We start from the raw sequence: 18,125 nt of genomic DNA, 5'->3' as shown, positions 1-18,125 counted from the left end.
AGAAATTCAAGGGCCAGTGTAGACAGCTCGCAGCTTATTCCGGAAAAGCGGCTGATTTTCCGGAATAAGTGGCCCAGTGTAGACACAGTCCTGGTGTATAGCACCTGTTTTGACCACCTCCTGGCCCTTTAGGCTACTTGTTCCAAGGTGCAGCAGAATTAAATCTATTAAATCGCAGACTACCAATAGTGCAAGGTGTTCTAGCTGGCAGCCTGTCACACCCATACGAAGCTGTTTCCAGCAACAGAGCCTTAAGCAAAGCCAGGGCTCCTGCAACTTCCACAGAGCATTGTCCTCCTATGATTCACAGGTCTGTGACTCCTTTTATTGCTACTAACGGTAGCTGTTCCCATGAGCTAAAAAGGGTTCCTCAATGTACTGGTCAGACAACCATCAGTATCCAACAGTAGACAATTGTCCTGTTTCAGTAAGTTTACCATTGCTAGTCTACAAATCCAGCACACCAACCTGGATAAGCAGAACCGCAGCACTGCAATCCTAGCTCTCAATAATAATGAATCCTGCTCACTTTACAGGGTCATTCTAACCAGCTACCCACCTATGAGCTGCTAAAACACAAATGAAAGATGTGACTGGAGACAAAAATCTAGCACATAAATGGGACTTGTACAAGAAGCTTTAGAGAGGAATAATTTCTTTGCTATAAACTATGTTTTTGCTAATCTTGGTTCCATGATGAAACATTTAAAGAAACTAGTCAGATTCAGAGACCATGCTAGGATGGGGGAAATGGAAATCTGCATTACAAAATGATACATGCTAACAAATGTCAGACAGGTGAGACTTGTTAGCTAAGGTGAACTGGAGTACATAAAACCTGTCTGCACTGATCTCCCATCAGCCAGCCAGAAAATGTTAATTTTATTTGGAGGGTCTTCCTCTTTGATACAGAGTAGATCCAGTACATATAGGATCTCAGCTTATACCCACTCAGAAATCTTCTGAAATATGCAGATACCTATAGATCAAGATGCTTCAATCTTAGTTTTTCCAGCATGTGAAGATCTGATCTGAACTGTGGCACTCACAGGTGCAGGGTGGTATGGCACTTAGAATCTCCTGGGTTACATGACATCACTTCCTGTCTAGCTCAGCCTGGTACTTCCTGGAGATGAATTTGAGCTGCTGTTTTGTCTCCCAGCGATTCACAGAGGCTTGGGTAGGGAGTTTCACAGTCTTTTCCTTTTCCATCTGTTAGAGGACAGGGTACTGGATGAAAGCTGATCCCTGTTTCTCTCACCAGCAGAAAATACAGAGATTGCAGCAGCTCAAGATACCATCTTTACAGCCAAATCAGATAGATAATGTGAAAGTAGAAAGAATTATACTGTAAGAGAAAGATGAATTATGCTGTAATAATTGAATAAGTTGAAGGAATACTGTTTGTCTCTGAACAGGAAGAAGAAAAGTATGTTAATGTTTGTTGTTTGTAGGTATGCAGATCAGAGTGCTAGCCAGAGTTAATAGGAAAAGGAACATTAGGTGTTAGGGAGAAAGCAATTGAGATAACCAAGGAGATATGGACAGGAGATTGCTGTGTGTTTGATGTGGAAATGAAGATACTTGACTAGCCTCACACTAATTATGTGAAGTTTTGCCCCTCTTTTTAATCCTGTTAATTTTGGCTTTCTTTTGACTGTATAAATCAAGGGGTTTGAACCTTGTATGGCACTCGCATTTTCTGGGTGCATTTAGCAGAGCGGCTTTGCTAATAAACAGAGCGCTCTGACAAATCTGTGAGTCCTGTCTGACTTTGACAATTTGGAGGTTCCACCGAGATGGCAACCGTCTTCGCTGAGGCTGTGTGATCTCTGACTGTCTTGCAGGATGACCGTGGCAGCCGGCACCTGGGCATTTGGCCCGAGCGGTCCTCTGCCAGAATGGAAAGGTGCACAACCACAGCGAAGTCTACGCCATCGAACCTGTTGGTTCCCGCTCTGTTCTGGTAGGGATCCAGGGATCTAACATCAGGACTCTGGTCAGGTAATTATTTCTATGTTTTGTCCGGACTGAGGACTGTCTTGTCTCTGTGTCTATCCGTCTTCCCTGTGGTGTGAGTGAGTCTGGGAGCCATCCCTGGCCGGGGACTGGCTGACCAAGGGGCTCCTGTCCCCGCGGTCTGTGTGACTGGAATCTGCACAATCGCAGCCGCACCGCACCTTGGATAAAATCCTTGGAGTGAACGCAAGGGCGATTGAGGCAGTAGCCTGTGGGCTTCTTTTGTGTGTTGCACTGGGCACCGCTCTGACGAACCCAAATCTCCTCCTTGTGTGATTGGTGTGTGAAGTCCTCCTGTATGGGTAACCAGACGTCTAAGCGGGGGCAGTTCCCTAAAGGGACCCCGGCTCAGTTTATATATTTTAGAAAGGGTCTGGACCCCTGTACATTTCTGGAAAAATGATCTAGATTGACTCTGGGGGATCCCAAAACTCAGTGGCTACTGTTAGGATCTTGGAACAAAGACCAAGTGGACGTCTTAAAAGACAAACTTGGCCTTCCCAAAACTAAATTGGCTAGAGGAGAGGTAGATTGCTTCATGCAGTGGTGGGACGAGGCAAATCTTAGATGGACTGAATCGAAGCTTGCCTCCCTAAAAAATTCTAATTGTAAGTAAAAAGCTTTATTGGAAACCTCCTCTCCCACCACCAGACCAAGTGCTTCCCTTTACCCCATCCTCCGAGAAGACTCAGACCGGTCCCACTTGGAGCTATAAACCCTGGACCCACACGGAGTTCCACTCAATTGTAAAAGGTTTTCCAAAGCCCCAGGAAAACCCTACCAAATTCGCAGAATCCTCTGAAGCAGACCTCCTGCAACTGTGTAAGCTACTTATAACCCCTAGCAAGCAAGCAAAAAAAAATGGCTCCTGATAGCAAATTGGCTCACCACTGAGCATCATTCTAATTTGCCAGACACTGGTCCTGACGCTGCCTACTGGAACAAATGTAAGAATCAAGGTAAGTGCCTGCATGAGGCCATTCCCCAAGTATGGACTCCAAAAACCAATTGGACGGCCATACATTGCCGTAAACAGCAACAGAGAGAAAACCCGGGCAACTATCACACAGACTGACTGATGGTTTTTTTTTCCTGCAACATTCTGGTATACAGCGACCGGGTGAAAATGGACAGGGCGCCCTGGCGCATGCGTTTGTTATTGGCCTCCTATCTGCTATTAGCAGTATGTTAAAGCAAATAAGTGTTGGACGGGAGGCCAAGACTATGGACAAATTGCAAGCAGTGGCAGAGCATTGCCACCAAACTCTAAGGCTGTGTCTAGACTACATGCCTCTGTCGGCAAAGACAGGCAAAGGCAAATGAAGCCGCGATTTAAATGATTGTGGCTTCATTTACATTTACATGGCTGCTGCGCTGAGCCGACAAACAGCTGATCAGCTGTTTGTCGGCTCACGCGCTAGTCTGGACGTTCCCCCTGCCGACATCAAAGCCTTTTGTCGGCAGCCCCGTTATGTATGGCACTCGCATTTTCTGGGTGCATTTAGCAGAGCGGCTTTGCTAATAAACAGAGCAGTTTGACAAATGTGTGAGTCCTGTCTTTGACAATAGCTATCTGGAATTTGCACAGCTTTAACAAAGGTTATGACATCTCCATACAAAGCAAAGTAAGGAGAACTGGCTGTACAGAATTGTGTGTCAGGAGGGGAATGGCAGCAGTCATGCAGAAGAGCAAGAGAGGAAGGCATGCAACAGCTACTAGTTTTCAATACAGGTGTTTTTTGGAGGTAGGGAGTTCACTCAGACTTGAAATATAGTTGAAAAGGAGCAGGATAAGGAAGTGGAGAGAAAGGGGCTCCCTTGTTCATCTTCTGTGCCCACCTGGCCCTAGTAGGTTAATTAAATGTCATTTGTCATATGCACATCATGTGAAACAGCACCAGGCAGTGAGAGAACAAAGGCTAATTAGTATTTTTCTGACCCAAAATGATGCTAGTTGGGCTGAGAAAGATGTGGGATGATGGGAACTGAAGAAAATAAACAGGGCTTCAGAAACCAAAGTTCTGATGGTCTCCTTTAACTTTTTAAAGAAGCGAGATAGAAAAGATGGGGAAAGTTTGGTCTGAGGCCTTCTCCTTTGAGGAGGGGAAGTTTTGTTTTGTAGTACACATGACTTCCAAATCTCACAATGGGGCAGAGTTTTCTTACAGTGCTTCAGAGATTGTTTCCTACCCATGTTCTATGCATCCAAACAGAACAAGTTTGGCTTTCTTCTAGTACTGCCACTCATCTCTGCACAGGAAACTTCTGTTACAGTGCCTTGCTATTACCTTGACTTCAGCAAGTACCAGCATAGTCTGCCCTGCAACATCACTGCCTGGCTGTACTAATATCTTTGTTCCTCACATACACAGGAAACTCTACTACAGGCTGTTTGTTCCCTGTTCTTCATCCTCTCATTAATTACCTCTTTGCCATAGTTCCCTTCACTGGGAATATTCTGCTGTTTGTTTTTCATTAGCTCTAGCTGCAGGCTGTCAAACTTAGATTTGAACCAGCGGTGAGCTTCCTCCAGGTTAGCAGTGATCTGAGGGAGAGAGTAGTGATTAGAGTCAGAAAGAGAACTGTGAGCATTTCAAACTTCTGGGCTCCACAGTGGACAGGCAGGATTCCAAATACAGGCTTCTTTTAAATCTCCCATGTCTATGTAAGTGTAGAGCAAATTACTTGAGCATCCTCGCCTCCTTCCTGCAACATCATAGAGGATGTGGAAAGGTCCACCCTGCAGTGCTGTCCCCCCTTAACTCACTAAGCCTCTCATTAGCACTAGCCCAAGAGAAGACAATTCTAACTGGAGGGAAAAGCATCAAGAACGTGGTAGAGGAAGAGTATAAAATGGAGGCTAACTACAGCAACCCACTGAAGAAACATGGGAGAGCATGGTCTTTGCTTGGTAATGTGCGGGTACCAGCCTCATTTAAAGAAAAAATATTGTAAAATTACCATTCCAACTATGTTAGCAATTTATTTCAAGAACTCTTATTAAGTATAATCCTATAATACTCTTGCTGCTACCAAGAGTAGAGTTTGAATTGAAAGGTCCTTTGCTACTTACTCCCTTACCTATATTGCACACCTCCCTTGTAAAATAACTACAGTACTCTACAATTTGGAACCAAATCACTGTAGTAACACTCCTGAAAGGTACTGTGCTTTGGACTATTACTGTGCAATACTGTCAGCTTTCAATAAGCAAAGAGGTGCATAGGTGAAATATGAATCACCTTGTAAGAGAAGCTGTTTAATGTCATTCAAAATGGTACAACACAACAGCTCACATACTGCTTAATGGTGATGACAGTGCAGGTTGACATAAGCCATTGAACCAGGTGGAAACTAATAAAAAGAACTTCTTCTTACTGGCCCAACTCAACTATGATCATTTGTGTACCAGGCTATTAAGAGCTCTAATAGAAGAGACTGGAAAAACATCAGTCAATTGCCATGAGGAGAAATAAACTGTTTTTTGGGTCATGCACTGAGGGCCCCTAAGTGTTAAGAGCAGGCCTTTGATGAGGTGGAAAGTAAAGTACAGTCACAGATCTTGTCATCCTAAAGGAAGGATAATTCTAGCTTTGTACCAGATGATAGATATCTTCTTTCCCACCATTGTACTCACCTGTTCTGATTCTACACTGGCTTCTTTCAGTTTCTGCTCAGTTTCCTCTTTGCATTTCTTCAAGTGTTTGACTGTATCTTCTAGCTTCTGGAGAGAGAAAAGTAACAACCCCATGCAGGCAACAACACAAACCACTTCTGTATAACAAAATGAGCAGGAATATAGACTGGAAACTTCAGTAGAATAACTCCCAGCCCAATAGGTGAAATATTACAATGTTCTAATAAGCAGCTATATAAGGCCCCTTGGAATAGGAAATCACGAGCACCCTCCATCAGCAATAGGACCCTACAGATGTGGCCGGGCAACATGTTCAGAGGCAATACATATTCCTCTCCCCTGGACTGGATCATTCAGCACAGATCATGCTGTATGTCCAAGGCTGGATTTTACCTGACACTGGTTCTCTAGTTGCTGCCGCACTTTCTGCTCCATTTCCAGCTGCGTCTCCAGCTGCCTGTTCTGTGTCGCCACTTCATGCTGATTTTTGGCCAAGGTCTGCATATCACTCTGAAGACTTGTTAACTCGGTCATGAATTTCTGGATGCTTAGTGCCTAGAGATGGCATAAAAATGAGATCTCAGTGACTTCATGCAGATTCTACTTTTACAGAGAGGGGAAGTTGTATAGTGGGCCCTACCTGCTCATAGTTTTTCTTCTGATACTGCTCCTTGATCAGCTCCATTTGCTTCAGCTCAGATTCAATCTCCTGAAAATAATTTTAAATTAAATCAGGAGGCTCCAGTGAAATAGCATCATGTGACAGAGCTTGAGCTGCTCCAAACCGCATCCTCACTATGTGACCGAGTAACATACACTCTGCTGGGATCAAGCAGGCAACAGTGACACTGAGCCCACCACAGAGAATCTTCATTAAGGCAGGGAGAGAGAGGCCCAAGCGCCCGGCATCAATGTACCCTGGAAGCTCAGCGCTTGAGTGGCCACCCAGGACAGATTCAAATACTGCCCAACTGATTGGCAGAGCGCCCACAGCATGTATTTCTACTGGGGAAGATCCACATCCGCACATGCAGCAGTGCACATAAAATTTATTCCGCATATGAACGGAAAAAATTAGAGGGAACCCATGGTACCCATGGGTTTTCTACTGGCTGGAAATAATTTGTTTATATGATGACATAAAGGCAGCCAGAAAATGCTGGCCCTTCCCTTCAGAATCATCCACTGGCAAAAATATGCCTTACCCAATCCAGTGAACTGGGAAACAAATGGCTGCCATGAAGTGATCCACTGAGCTGTAGAATGACTCCATAGGAAAACCAATATGTAATGTAGAAGGAAAAGAAACAGGCCAAGCTTTTACTGACAAATTCAGACTCCTATTGACACCATGGTGTATCCTGTATCCTGGCCCTATTGCACAGGTCCAGCAGTAGCACTTCCAATTCTGGGAAGAGATTGTGTAAGAACAGGGTTATTCAGAGTGAAGAAGTATCTGCACAAACCTTTATCTTCTGTGTGTTCTGGATGTTGTTAGCCTTGGAGGTCATGTATTGTCTGATTTGAGACATTTGGCTCTTTAGCTTCCCCTTGTAATTGACCAATGACTTTTCCAATTCCATTACTTTCTGCCGCAGCTCCCTATTAGCTCGGGACACTTCAGCAGACTTGGAAGAAGCCTCTTCAAGGGCTTTCTTTAGCTAGGAGGCATGCAGAAGAGGTTAGTTCATGTTCACTCCAAAAAATGTCTAGCTAGGGTAATCAATGACATGTATTTCTTATGAACATCATGAGGAAGAGTGCCCAGTTCCCTATTTAGAAGGTGATGAGGTAGATGGTAAGTTGGATCTTTCAGTTATTCAGAGGGAATGAAAGACTGCACAGCTTAACCTCTTGTGTTTCTGAATACTTCTTTGGTCAGAGGACACAATTATAGAAAGAATACAGCTCACGACAGACCAAAGAAGCAGAGACTGCTGTTATCCTGCCACTTCTCTCCCATATGTCATTTTTTTATCACAAGGATTTTGTACTCTTTGGAGGCTGTAATCAAACATCGTATAACCTTCATACTACATAGTCTTTTGGTCCTTCCTGGAAACCATATTCTAATTAATCTTTGGTTGTATTCCCCTCTAGATCCTATGGAATAAGTAAGGTTTTCACACAAAAAGGGGGGGGGGACAGACATGATAAATCCATCACTAACTATGCTACGCCACCAGAACATCACGTCGTCCACTGCAGGCCAAAACTCTCTGTGTTGCTCTCAAATGATACTGCAGCACAAAAGGGAAACAAGCAGTATCATGGATCACTCTTGTTTTCTTATTATTGGGAAGTAGAGCTCTTCTCAGGAAACTGGCCAAAGAAGGAATCTTGCAATTCTGCTCCATCTCACCTCAGCAGATTCCCTGTAATTTGCTTTCCTTGTAGCCTCTCGCTCAGTCTGAAACTGCTTCTTCAGGGCCTCCAAGCGTTCAGTATACACCTTTTCTTCCATCTTGGCTTCTTCAATAAGCTGCTCCCTTTATGGAAAGAAGAAAGAGACTCTCAAGGAAATAAACCATACGGAGTGAATTAGTAAACAATACAAGTGGAAAAACCTGGCCACCAAAAAAAAAAAATTAAAAAAAATGGGGGGGGGGGGAGGAAGCAGGAAAAAGTGATGGTTCTGCTTGGGTGGATTCATTTGGCCACATTATGTTTGTCAAGAGCCTGCGACTTTTAAAACATTTCAGTCTGTTCATTCAATTGCAGGTTCAGCCACAATCCGTTCCTCAACAGCAGCTCCAAACAGCAATTCAAGATAGATTCTCCCTGCATGAGAGAAGCTGTCCTAGCATGTGGCTACTCTAAGCCAGCCAGCAGAGTTCACCCAGGAGAATGAGGCAGACTGCTCCAACTCAAAGCCTTTCTCATTGCTAAGGAAACCATGAAGGATTTCCATCGGCAAGCAGCCTGCGGTTTCCAGGAGGCAGACTTCTTCCCTGCTTCCATTCCCTGATGGCAGTAAAGGGCCAAGAGCCATATTGCAAGTCTGTCAGTGATAAGTGCTGCCAGCTATGCAGGCATGTCACTCACTCAAACAGCAGCATAGTGCTCCTCTGGACTGTTCAACACACACAGCCCAGAGGAAAGACTAGGTTCTATTTGCAGCCTTCTAACACTGCAGAGGAGCCTGGAGAAGTCACAACATCAGAAGGCAACCAGCTCATTCATGTGGCTTTGCACTATCAATCCACCAAGCTACTGGCTCAACACCCATGCCATGAAGATTGTTTCGGCAGCCGACAAACGGATGGAAAGGACCACAAGCTCTGCAGTTAGAAATGGAAAAGCAAAGTGTTCCTCAGCCACAGCACCTTGCACTTGTTCTTACCTGCAGGCCATCAATTGCTGATGCTCAATTTCTTTTCTGTCCAGTTCTTCCCGAGTATGTATCAGCTTGCTCTGCAGGGTACTATTGGCCTGCAGAGCTTGTTCCAAACTCAAAGCAAGTTTCTTGTTATCCGCTCTAGCGACATCTAGTGCTTTACAAAGTGGATCCACCTCAGGGGTAAAGAGAGAGAAAGAGAGAGAGAAATCTTATTTATATTTTAGGCATGTTGGAAGGGCATAACAAATGGGTTTTTCAGGGGTCTGTTTTGGGACTGGTTCTGTTCAATATCTTCATCAGGGATTTAGATGATGGCATAGAGAGTACACTTATTAAGTTTCCAGATGATACCAAGCTGGGAGGGATTGCAAGTGCTTCTAGGGTAGGGTCATAATTCAAAATGATCTGGACAAATGGGAGAAATGGTCAGAGGTAAACAGGATGAAGTTTAATAAGAACAAATGCAAAGTACTCCACTTAGGAAGGAACAATCAGTTTCACACATACAGAATGGGAAGTGACTGTCTAGGAAGAAGTACTGCAGAAAGGCATCTAGGGGTCATAGCAGACCACAAGCTAAATACAAGTCAATAGTGTGATACTGCTGCAAAAAAAGCAAACATGATTCTGGGATGCATTAACAGGAGTGTTGTGAGCAAGAGATGAGAAGTCATTCTTCCAGTCTACTGTGCACTGATTAGGCCTCAGTTGGAGTACTATGTCCATTTGTGGGTGACACATTTCAAGAAAGATGTGGAGAAATTGGAGAAGGTTCAGAGAAAAGCAACAAAAATGATTAAAGGTCTAGAGTACATGACCTACAAGGGAAGACTGAAAGAACTGAGCTTTTTTGGTTTAGAAAAGAAAAGACCGAGAGGGGACACTATAGTAGTTTTCAAGTATCCAAAAGGGTTATACGAGGAGGAGGAAGAAAAATTGTCCTCCTTGGCCTCTGATGATAAGACAAGAAGCAATGGACTTAAATTGCAGCAAGAGAGGTTTAGGTTGGACATTAGAAAAAACTTCCTAACTGTGAGGGTGATTAAACATTGGAATAAATTGCCCAGGGAGATTGTGGAATCTCCAACATTGGAGATATTTAAGAGCAGGTTGGATAGACATCTATCAGGGATGATCTACACCATGCTTGATCCTGCTGTGAGGGTAGGGGACTGGATCTGATGATCTCCCAAGGTTCCTTCCAGTTCTAGTATTCTACGATTCTAGTTAGTTGAATGAAAAGAACTTGTATAAACATCCCTTCCCTCACCACCTCTCCAGTAAGAACACAAGGGATCTCCCCCAGTCAGCATCAGTTTGCTGGACTGGAACTCTGGCCAACAGCTGCCCACAATTGGTAGTTAGTAAGCAGAGACTGCAAACACACTATTTGTATTTGCTAGAGAGAAATCCTCAGAGTGTGTTTCAGAAAACCAAGATTCACACACTGCTTTGCATCTAGGCTCCACAAGACATCAAGCTTTCTTCCAAAATGAAGGCTCCCCATGGTAGGCATAAGCTTTGGCCTGCTCTGCCTACATTACAGACAAAAGTATCTTTAAGTATTAAAACAAAACAGGTTTTAAACACAGTGATCTCTCCTGGTATAGACATTGGCCAAGAGATGCCTCCAGCAAAAAAAGAAGACTAGACTAAATATTTCTAAGATTAAAAGCAAGCAGCAATGTCCTCCTGCTCCCACTAAAAAGAGAAGTAAAAAAGAGAATAACATGAAGAAGAAAATAAGATACAGGTTCTATAAACCAGAACTCTTTGGTCCAGCAACATCTCCTGGATGTTCCAGGATCAGAGTCCTGGCTCACTGCGAGAGGTATGTGTGGCTACATCTAGACTGCAGCACTTTTCCGGGATACCACAGGTATCAGATTGCTTAAAGATTGCTTATCCAAGCAATGGGACAACTTTTCTGAAAAAAATTTCGGAAAAGCGGATGTGCCCTTTTTCCATCCCTGTAAACCTCATTCTACGAGGCATAAGGGATGTGTCTAAAGAGGTTTTTCTGAAATTTGGCGCTATGTAGATGCAACAAATTTCAGAAAAGCCTCTTTCGAAAGAAGATTGGAAAAAGATACATAATTTGCATACTGCAAATTGTGTATCTTTTTCTGATTTAACTCTGCAGTCTACATGTAGCCTGTCTGTGGAATGGGACTGGGAGCCTGGCACAGAGCTCGACTGGGCTGAGGGAGCAGAGCTGGGCGGGCCTGCATAAAGCCCAGCTGGATTGTGGAGAGGAGGTGGGAAACCCAGTGCACATGACCGAGCTGGGCTGCCAGGGGAGTCGGGAAGCCCAGTGGGGTGGCAGGGCAGGAGGATGGGCCAGGAGCAGGGGAGCCAGAAATGACCTTCCCCTGATCTGGCCAAATCCGTCATCTGGGGACCAATCACGTCCCAAGGGTGCTGGACCAAGGAGGTCCAACCTGTATTCATGGGAAAGAAATACAAATTTTAGAATTTTTTTCACATTCACTGTTGCCATTTGAAGACTGCTGGAAGTTTATCTTTCACAAGGCATTTGGTGGCAGTAAAACTTCCTTGCTAAATATCCATAAAATTATGTACCCCAACGTTGACAGATTTTTGCCTTGTAAGCTTCCCAGCAGGTATTCCCCCACATTCCATCGTCCAAAAAAGGAGGATAGATCAGTATCACAGAACTAATCCAATCTCTTATAACTGGAAAAACTTGGTCTCTACCTGACTATTGTGCTGAGAGTCTATGACAAGCAGTTTGGCTTGGCACTGTTCCAATTCTGCCTCTAGCCTCTGGATTTTTTGTTGGCTCTGGGTCCTGCAAACAACAAGAGGAGAGAGTAAAGATCAAGAGGCATGATTAACAGTAAAGCCCACCTATGTATTCATTCCTCTTCCCTCTAGGGTAGAGGCCACCTCACAGTTTAGTTTTCTACCTTCAAAGTATTTGTTTTTCACTATGACAAATTAAAATTCAGGTGGCTGGCAGGCTTCACTGGTTCACATCACGGCTGTAATTATGTGTCCTGCCAACTACTTATTCTAAAACTTTATTTTACAACTAACACTGAGTCTTCAAACATATGAAGGAAAGTGTTGCAAATTCTCAGAGATCTTTGACCAATGAGGTTTTGGGCCAGGAGGTTAACTACTCAAACTAGAATAAAACACACACACAAAACCACCCCTAATAAATTGTGTCCACACAGGAAATGCGGCAACCTTTCCTTGTGCTAATCCAGTTAGATAACAAGGAAAGGTAACAGCCAAGATCAGAAAAAAATACAGTTAATGTGCTGTTTGCATTTATACTACAATCTTCACTCTGCTAGATGGCTACATAAGCACCTCTTGGGATTAGTAATCAGATATTGGCTTTATAATAGAGCATTTCCCCTAAAATTTAAAATAATTAACAGTTACTAAACAAAGTAAGACAAATTGCATTGTATGTGTACCATGAAATTTGCAGAGGTACTCATGAAGATATACCTCAATGAGGAAAAATGTCATATGAAAAACATATTAAAACAGTCTGAAGAAGGTTTTTTGATATGAGACTTCTAGTATCCCCAGACATAAATCCCTTCATGTGATTGACATCAAGAGATCTTTTTATACCCTAGGTGCAGTGTGCCTGTTGCACAAGAATGATATGTAGGTTAACAGAAAAGACAGTAAAAACAACAAGTAGTCCTATTTTACCTTCTAGGCTAACAAAAATATATATAGTATGAGCTTTCATGGGCAAAGCCCACTTCTTCAAATGAGCTGGAAGCAGCGTATTCTTAACTGCAACGGATACAAAGTTGATCATATGTCCATGAGGGGCAAATTCAGCTAGTGCTTTGCCTCTGCTCTTCCTCCATGCTTCCAAAATTGCAGAAAAAAAATGAACTGCAGGAATTATAAATACAAACTGGGTTCACTGGGAACTATCTTATCTAGTCCTAGATAGTTTGTTTACTTCCCAAAGGCAGATAATGGTCTTGAGCCTGAGGGAAAGAGCTAGTGATCAAGTCATTTCATGTCCTGGCTTGTCTAGTTTTTCATTACACTGCAGATACGGAGAGTCACAGAGAACTGTTTCAAGCATAGTTACCGGTCTTTTCTGAGCCCTGTGATCTCAGAATCCTTGCACCCCAGCTCAGTTTGGACTTTCTCCAGAGCTGCCTGCATCCTGCTGTGAGAAGCCAGCACATTCTCCAGCACAGCTGTCACCTTATTGTTATCCTCCTTTGCCTCCTGTAGTTGGTGCTGTAACTTTGCCATCTAAAATACCAGAAAGCAGGCCGAGGGAGGAAACTGGTTAATTTCCAAAAGACTACTTTGGTCATACTCCTTATATAAATCATAAGAAGGTTACACCTCAAGGGAAGATTAGTCTTGTGTTCATTGTATTAATTTAGATGGAATATCTGGGCCAAAGGTGTTAACATAATCCAGTCACTGTCCAACATTAAACAGTTTTATACAAGTTTCACGGTTGGTAGGTAGAGATTTCAGCCTGGTTAATACCACGGCAAATACACAATTAAAATCCTTTTAGCTTTTTATTAAAGACAATAAAGGAAAAAAGGAAGACAGTTAAAGCATTTAAAATGTAAAATATTAAATAAGGCTTTAATTTCAACAACATCCTTGTTTCCTTTTCCTTTTTATGGTTTTTAGAAGGAAAATAACCCCATTGATAGTTTCTTAGATGGTATTTAAGATGGGTACCATTAAATTAAGGTTCTTTTTTGGAAAAAATAAAAGTTAGTAGAGATGGGTAGAAACAGTTGTTCTTGTTAAAATCTAATCCCATTACCTAGAAGATAAAACAAGATGAACAGGCACACAAGGAGAAAGAAAAGAACAGCAAAGATAGAAAACGAAGTTTCTGTCTTTGGAGTTGACTTTCACTTGCAGTTTCAGCACTGGAAAAACTCAGGCACAGCATGTGGTTTTAGCCACTTCAAAGCCTAGCAAGTTTGTGCCAGCATTGAGCTATGTAAGAAGATATTGTATTTAGCTGCCTATATTGGTCACAGGCTTACTTCTATGTTACAAAATGTAGTCTTGGCCAGCTAATCCAGTCTTATTAAACAGAAGGAAAAAGGAGAAAGGATAGGAAAGAGGAAATAAGGCAATGAAGGAAAAGCACTCACTTCTGGGAGTGATAGGAAGACTGTATCACATCCCAAGTGCTATTAGGGATTTTATGGGAGCATGTGGCAGTGTCACCTGGCTCCCTCTCTCTGGCCTGCTCACATCTCTCAGGATCAGGATGACAAAGACTTGGGATCCCAGGAGAAAGTGAGGTTGGCAGTAGCCAATTTTCTCTCTAAAGTCACTTTTTTAAGGCCCCCAAAAAGGAGTGGTAAGTAGATTAATTCTGCCTGTCTCTCTCTTGTACCTTTTCCCATCAATATTTGGGATATCTTATGAATTTTAACTTATTATTTAGAGATTAACTCACTATTATGGTAAATCTGTAGGCCCAATTATCAGAACAGCTTCTGCAGCCTGTATTTAGAAGTATGCTGGAGGAGAAAAGTTCTCCAGAATTCCTCTCCACTTTCTACCCTTCCTTTGGTTTAATCATCAGAGCAATCTGTCATTCTGACAAAGGAAGACCAGCTCTAACCTCCTCCAATTTCACCAATGCTGTTAAGCAGGCTGCCTCTGTGGCATTCAGATCCCATCAGTACAGGGAAAGAGTAAGAATGGAATATGAATTCTACCAGCATGTTGTGGTATTGTCCACATTAACTGTGTTGCAATCGCCAGACTCTGTTTTGCACCCATGTTATGGCTGAGCATTAAGTACAAACCTGGTGACTCCTCACACCATTTTACATAAGTATTAACTCCACTGATTTCAAGATAACTCCTGATTCACACAGATGTAAGAGGAGAATCAGGTCCCAATTGCTGATACAGAACTTCCTAACTAAATATTAACCCTTAGTTACCAACTATATGTTGCTGGTACCATCAGCCTCCTTTATCAATGACCACCAGTTAAAAGTATAATACAGGCAGTCCCCGACTTACGCGGATCTGACTTAAGTCGGATCCGCACTTATGAACGGGGCTTTTCTTGCCCCGGAGCTCACGGGCGGCGGGTCGCCACCCGTGTCCTCCGGGGTGAGAAAAGCTTCTCCCGGTCTCCCTGGTCTGCTGGGGGAGTCCAGCAAAGCCGCTGGACCCCCCCAGCAGACCAGGGACACCTGAGCAAAGCCGCCGCCTGGGTGGCTTTGCTCGTTTGCCCGGGAGCAAAGCCACCCAGGCAGCGGGACCCCCGCCGCCTGGGCAGCTTTGCTCGTTTGCCCGGCTTTGCTCGTTTGCCCAGGCGGCGGCTTTGCCCGGGTCTCCCTGGTCTGCTGGGGGGGTCCAGCAAAGCCGCTGGACCCCCCCAGCAGACCAGGGAGACAGGAGCAAAGCCGCACAGGCAGCATCCCTCCGCCTGTGCAGCTTTGCTCGGGTCTCCCTGGTTTGCTGGGAGGGAAGGGGGTGCAGCTAGTGCGCCCCCCCCCCCAGCAGACCAGGCTTTTGTTGCGGGACGCTGTGGGAACCTACCGGGCAGCACCCCAGCTGTTCTGTCCCAGGCTCAAGATTCAGCAGTTGTTGAAACTGATCAGGCTGATTCCAGGAAGCTGGGGGCAGAGCAACTCTGCCTCCGGCTTCCTGTAGTCAGCCCCTGGTCAGTTTCAGTGGCAGCAGCTGAATCTGGAGCCAGTTCCGACTTACATACAAATTCAACTTAAGAACAAACCTATAGTCCCTATCTTGTACGTAACCTGGGGACTGCCTGTACTACAAAACATCATACAGGATTGTACAACACCTTGAGTCTCAGGAGTCAGTATTCTACACATGTTCCAGAAACCGTATTGGAGCACTGTTGTCCATTACACACCAACAGGCCAATAAGACTTATGTTCAAGTTCAAATTTGCTGTGCTGGAATCTGAGCCAGCCTATAGCACATATGTTTCCTTTTTAAAAACTCCTGCTTCCTTGCCTTTTGCTTCTCCCTCTCTTTGATGGCTTCTATGTGCCCCTTAATTTTCTGAGTCTCTCGTAATGCCTCATCATGGGACTTGATTGCCATACAAACTTCTTCTTCTTTGTGTTCAAGGATGGCCTGTGCCTTTGCAAAGAGAAGGAGGAAAATGTTGAATTCTAGTTTTCCAAATCACAGGCATTTAATTACAATTTAAGGTGGTGGAGGGACTTTACCAGCAAAATGGTCCAGATGTCCTGAAAGTGAGAGATTCTGTATTTAGAACAAGGGATTTTACTTTTCAAAACAAGCATAAGACAGAAACTGTCACCTCTTCGTCTGGCTTTGACCAATAGGTGCTACAGTACAGATTGAATCTCTCTAGTCTAGCACTCTCTGGTTTGGCAACATCCGTGGTCTGGCATGGTTTTAGTTAGCCAGATGTCCACTTATCATGGGTATGGCCAAGTTTTCTACAGTCCCATAAAGTTTCTTTATAGCAATGGTCCCCTACCTTTCGTGGCTGCTGGGTGTCTGGGGGTGGGGCCACTCATGTGCCGGGTGTCCGGGGGCGGGGCCGCTCACATGTCGGGCATCTGGGGGCGGGGCCGCTCACGCGCCAGGGGCTGGCACCGCGCATGTGCCGCGCGCCCGGGGCAGGGGCCACCCACGCACCGGGGGCAGGAGCTGCCCATGCGCTCTGAGTCCAGGGCCAGCACCGCGCATGTGCTGTGCGCCCGGGGCAGGGGCCGCCCATGAGCCACGCGCCCGGGGTCAGCACCACGCATGGGCCGCACGCCTGGGGGGGGGGCAGCCCAGATGTTTCAGCGGGCACACATAAATGCCCTGGCGGGTGCCATGGCACCCACGGGCACCACATTCTTTCTTTCGGAGGCATTAAATCTCTTTTTGACTTTATGAAACAAAGGCCAAGTATTTCCCTCAGAATCCAAGCTTTAGAATAAATTAAACATGAGCAGGACTGAAACAAGCAGATGTGTTTTCTCCTGAATCTATTGGTAGGATTTATTGCCTTGGTTTTATTTTTAGAGAGCACTGTTCTTGTTTATACAGCATAACAAATATTTAAAAATCCATTAGAATCATGGGTGCTTTATCAATAGACATTATGGTACATCACTGCAGATCACCCATTCTTCAAACATGCCCTCAATTTAGTGCACATTACTAATTAATTGTTACATGTATTAAGATCTGCAATATTTTACGTAGCATCTGACAAAATTAAAATTAGATTAAATAGCAAATACAGATTAAGTAAGAAAAGAGCCTCTGCTCACTCATCCCTGGTAAACACAGTCCTTATAATCCACAGTTTATAACACAGAGGAAGGAGGGAAAAATAATTTGTTTTCAAAGTGCATCTTAACACAAATAGTTAACGTTTTCATGAGACTCTTCTCAATACTGCCAGCCATAACTATAGCTCTAGGCATAGGAACATGTGTCTGGGAATGCCACTTGTTTTAACATTAAAAGAGTGCACAAAATAGGTCATTCAAAAAGAAAGAAATTTTAGTCACAGTGCCAATATACTGTTCAGAAAATGGAAATCAGAATAAGACAATTATATTTCTGAAATAAAAAGTAACAACTTTCAATGACAACCTCTGAGTATCTCCAGTATCTGGCTCCCAAGAAAAAAGTTTAAAAGACTTTTGGCTTCCTCAAATCAAAGATGACCTATTTTGTGTCAATCAGGGTAAGATGAAAGTTTCAGTTTCTACTCTGCTCCTTGAAACTTCCAATTGTAAATCAAATCCACAGCTTTTGGACTCAGTTACTGAGAGAGTTTAAAATGCAGAGAACTTTCTTTGTCCCATTACCATTATAAACCAAATCTGATTCTTATCTTCACATAAAATGAATAACATAATGTATAGCATCAATCAGAAGATAGTCTGGCATTCTTACAGCAACAGTTCAGACAGGACCACAACTACATTATCCCACATCTAGAATAAACACTTTATACCTCTTAAATAGACTTTATTAATTAAGCCTGCATCTTTCTGTACAAGAAGCTCCCAAAGACTCCAGTATTTCTTCATTTTTGCTAACAATTTAAATTAACAAATTAAATTAACAGAAACTGCCTTGCGTATCCAGCCTCTAGTTCAGAGA

At 43.7% G+C, this 18,125-nt stretch overlaps 2 protein-coding genes across 10 annotated transcripts in view; one reads left to right on the top strand and one right to left on the bottom strand.

Annotated features, from left to right (window-relative positions):
- Positions 1 to 863: 863 nt before the first annotated feature.
- Positions 864 to 18,125, bottom strand: part of CCDC150 (coiled-coil domain containing 150) — a 48,388-nt gene continuing 31,126 nt past the window's right edge. For 4 of the 9 annotated variants that reach the window (XM_075934233.1, XM_075934234.1, XM_075934235.1 and 1 more), the window contains 12 exons: positions 16,217 to 16,237; positions 15,999 to 16,127; positions 13,093 to 13,262; positions 11,715 to 11,808; positions 9,000 to 9,169; positions 8,019 to 8,145; positions 7,123 to 7,317; positions 6,297 to 6,365; positions 6,050 to 6,211; positions 5,657 to 5,743; positions 4,445 to 4,564; positions 864 to 1,212 (listed from right to left, as the gene is read on the bottom strand). In XM_075934233.1, coding sequence (XP_075790348.1) covers positions 1,096 to 1,212; positions 4,445 to 4,564; positions 5,657 to 5,743; positions 6,050 to 6,211; positions 6,297 to 6,365; positions 7,123 to 7,317; positions 8,019 to 8,145; positions 9,000 to 9,169; positions 11,715 to 11,808; positions 13,093 to 13,262; positions 15,999 to 16,127; positions 16,217 to 16,237 — 1,461 coding nt within the window. In that variant the 3' untranslated portion in view covers positions 864 to 1,095. Of the gene's footprint in view, positions 1,349 to 4,444; positions 4,565 to 5,656; positions 5,744 to 6,049; positions 6,212 to 6,296; positions 6,366 to 7,122; positions 7,318 to 8,018; positions 8,146 to 8,999; positions 9,170 to 11,714; positions 11,809 to 13,092; positions 13,263 to 15,998; positions 16,128 to 16,216; positions 16,238 to 18,125 lie in introns of all 9 variants that reach the window. The other 5 variants (XM_014570882.3, XM_006117901.4, XM_025182033.2 and 2 more) reach the window with 3 other exon arrangements.
- The window catches only part of HECW2 (HECT, C2 and WW domain containing E3 ubiquitin protein ligase 2), a 309,520-nt gene continuing 292,738 nt past the window's right edge, over positions 1,344 to 18,125 (top strand). The window contains exon 1 of the mRNA XM_075934226.1: positions 1,344 to 2,004. The gene's annotated coding sequence lies outside the window, so the exon portion shown is untranslated. The remainder of the gene's footprint in view (positions 2,005 to 18,125) is intronic.

The sequence above is a fragment of the Pelodiscus sinensis genome, chromosome 7, assembly GCF_049634645.1.
Source record: "Pelodiscus sinensis isolate JC-2024 chromosome 7, ASM4963464v1, whole genome shotgun sequence".
Lineage (NCBI taxonomy): Eukaryota > Metazoa > Chordata > Testudines > Trionychidae > Pelodiscus > Pelodiscus sinensis.
Note: the sequence above shows the minus strand (reverse complement) of the source record. Positions and strands in the feature narration are given on the sequence as shown.